The sequence below is a fragment of the Lacerta agilis genome, chromosome 14 (genome assembly GCF_009819535.1).
Source record: "Lacerta agilis isolate rLacAgi1 chromosome 14, rLacAgi1.pri, whole genome shotgun sequence".
Taxonomy (NCBI): domain Eukaryota; kingdom Metazoa; phylum Chordata; class Lepidosauria; order Squamata; family Lacertidae; genus Lacerta; species Lacerta agilis.
This window is the reverse complement of record NC_046325.1, coordinates 11696545-11699822: the sequence shown is the minus strand read 5'-3', so window position 1 is coordinate 11699822 and position 3278 is coordinate 11696545. Positions and strand designations below refer to the sequence as shown.

General features: G+C 40.3%; 1 protein-coding gene across 1 annotated transcript; it reads left to right on the top strand.

Moving 5' to 3' along the window:
• The first annotated feature begins 446 nt into the window (after positions 1-446).
• LOC117057450 (olfactory receptor 4D5-like) lies at positions 447-1385 on the top strand. The gene has a single exon (XM_033168295.1). The coding sequence runs from the start codon at positions 447-449 to the stop codon at positions 1383-1385; it is 939 nt and encodes a 312-aa protein (XP_033024186.1).
• The last annotated feature ends 1893 nt before the right edge of the window (positions 1386-3278 follow it).

Here is a 3278-nt window from a genome sequence, read left to right as displayed (position 1 = left end):
CCCACTGCAGTTTTGTTGCAGTTCCTGTGTTTTAAGGAGAGCAAAACGAGTATTCGGAAATACAACCAGCTGCATACAGCCCACAAAGTGATGCTTGTTTCCTGACACACACACACATCCAACAATTTCTATCAAGTTATAACTAATGGTAGAGTATCTGCACTCAGGAAGTTCCAGGTTCAATTCCCACCATCTCCAGGTAGGACTGAGCATGCCCCAAACTGAAACCCTGGCCAGCCACTGCCATCCCATGTGGACAATACTGAGCTGAATGGTCCAATGGTCTGGACTGATATAATGCAGTTTCTCATGGTCCTATCAAAATGTGATAAAACGTCTAAAACATCAATGGAACAATTTTTCTTTGTTTAATTTTTTCTTCCATAGCTTTTATTGATAACTATCCTGTATTCTTTCAGAGTCCCATCAGTGGGGCCTCAACACACATGATGGAAGAAGAGAACAACACCACTGTGAGACAGTTTGTATTTCTTGGGCTGACCAGCAAGCCAGAAATGAAGGTCCTTTTGTTTGCTTTCTTCTTGGCTGTATATGGCACAACCATTCTGGGCAACCTCTTAATTGTTAGCCTAGTGGCTTACGCACCTATCCTCCATACCCCTATGTACTTCCTCTTAGGAAACCTCTCGTTCCTTGATTTCTGCTACTCTAGCATAACTGCTCCTAAAATGTTGGCTGGTTTCCTAGCAAAGACCAACACCATCTCTTATGTGGGCTGCATTTGCCAGATCTTCTTCTTCCACTTCGTTGGCGGCATCAAGATCTTCCTTCTTGTCATCATGGCCTATGACCGTTACATTGCCATCTTCTGCCCATTGCGCTACATGGTTATCATGAATGCGGCAGTGTGTGGTGGGCTGGTGTGTGCCTCCTGGACTGGTGGCTTTGTCCACTCCATCATCCAAGTGGCCATTATTACCCAGTTGCCCTTTTGTGGCCCCAACAAGCTGGACAACTTCTACTGTGATGTGCCACAGGTGGTCAAACTGGCTTGTACTAATACCTTTGTGGTGGAGCTACTCATGGTGTCCAACAGTGGCCTCGTGACTTTAATGTGCTTTGTGGTGTTGCTTGTGTCATACTCCATCCTTCTGGCCAAGCTCAGAGCAGGGTCTGCACCCAACCGGAGCAAAGCTATCTCCACCTGTGCTTCCCATGTCACTGTAGTGACCCTGATTTTTGGTCCTTGCATCTACATTTACATCCATCCCTTCCACAGCTTCCCCGTGGACAAAGCCATCTCCGTTCTCTATACTGTCATCACTCCCATCTTGAACCCTTTCATTTATACCCTGAGGAACAAAGATTTCAAAGTTGCATTAGAAAAGCTCAAGGGAAAGAAGCAGAAGAAATTGACTCCCTGACAGACTTTGCAACTGACTCCCATTCATATTGTGTATGGTTTCTTCATCATTCAAGGTGAAGCTGTGTACAAATGACCACGTTGTGGAAATCAGACCATGAGAGAATCATTTGAAACATATGCCAGGGCATCTCTTTATTTTCTGAAATGTGTATCAGGAGAGAAACCTTGCATACCTGTGCCATAGGCGCTCTGAACATTGTAAGTGCAAAATATTTTTAAAGAAGTTGACAGACGACAAGCACACGAGTCACTTTCTCAAATATACTGGAAAATGACAAAAATTGCAAGAAGTTACTAAAATAAGTTTGCTCAGCAGCTTTCTTACTGTTATGTGACAGTTTATGGTTATCCCCATCCTTTGTTTCATACAAATGCTAACTGTTGTGCGGAGCAAAGTTGATTTGTCCATTATCCAGAAGTCTAGGCCTTATTGATTTCTCCAGCAACCTCTTGATTTTCTGCACCCTATTTTTTTTTTGGGGGGGGGGAGAAATTGGGGCTGCCACATCCCAGAATTTTCTAAGGGATAGGAAAGCAATTCTTTAATGGTTTCTCATGGTTTGGGGGCCATCACCTTTCCAAGTGGCACTAAGAAATAGCTTCCTTCTTGTTTTCCTGAGGTTACTTGTTTTCTACCACTGCTAGGGATAACAAGTATTTCCACACCACTTTGCATCCACCACAATTTCCCACACCTAGCATCTTTCCAGGGAATTGTGTGTTTGTAATGACATACAAAAAAATTGCTACATAAGCAATGGCACGCACAGCCTGAACTTTAAGGGAAGGGTTGTGGCACGGTGGGAGAGCTTCTGCTTTCAAAACTGAAGGTCCCTGGTTCAGTCGCCATCACCTCTAGGTAGGGCATGGAATGATTCCCTGCCTGAAATCATGCATGGCTACTGTACAATACTGTACAATATTGTCTACATACATCAATATTGTAGGCAAAATTGATGGTGCCAAATATTTGGAGAATTTCAATGGCTCTCCTCTGAGCCAAACAAAATGATGTAATTATTATTAATAAAACCACATTCACTAGAATGGTTTACAAAAGATGAACAGGTTACATCTGTAATGATACACTGGGTGAAAGATTTTGAGTATGATATACAATTTGCAGCATGGGAGAAGTTATGGAAATGTGATTTTAAAATTTACAGCATGTTGTATGTTTGAAAGAAAATTATATGAAAATGATGTATTGATGGTAACTAACTCCGAGTAAATTAGCGATAATGTATAAAACAGGATCAAATACAGTATGTGTTATCTGCAGAAATTCCAAGGGAGCAGAAAATATTATTTATGTACGCGCTGACGGCTGTGCAGATGTTATTAGCCCAGAGCTGGAAAGAAGACAGAGTCCCTATCAGAGAAGAATGGCAGATTATGGACTATGCCAAAATGGCAACAATGACCGGAAGAATCAGAAATCAGGGTGACCAAGGCTTTAATAAGGAAAGGGGAAAATTTATAATTTATCTTAAAAACCATTGTAAACAGTTAAAATCATTAGTGGAATTGGAATAACACTTGTAATGTAACAATGAACTATGGACATAATGGAGATACACAAATTTGGATTAATATAAAAGATGAAGAAGGAAATGATTAACAATTGCACTCACAAAGGGGAGGAGGGAAGTCCAAGGGATTCTTTGGAATCTTGTTTTTATATATTATGTTATTATGTGAATATAAATATCAATCTGGAAAATTAAATAAATAGATGTTTAAAATGATGATGATACCACTACAATTCCATGTATGTCCCCCCCCCCAAGGTTGATATAGTTTTTTTTTTTTTTTTTTTTAATTTGCTTCTGGAATCCATTTTATGTTGTATTATATATTTCTGTTCTTCTAGGTTTTTATTACTATTATT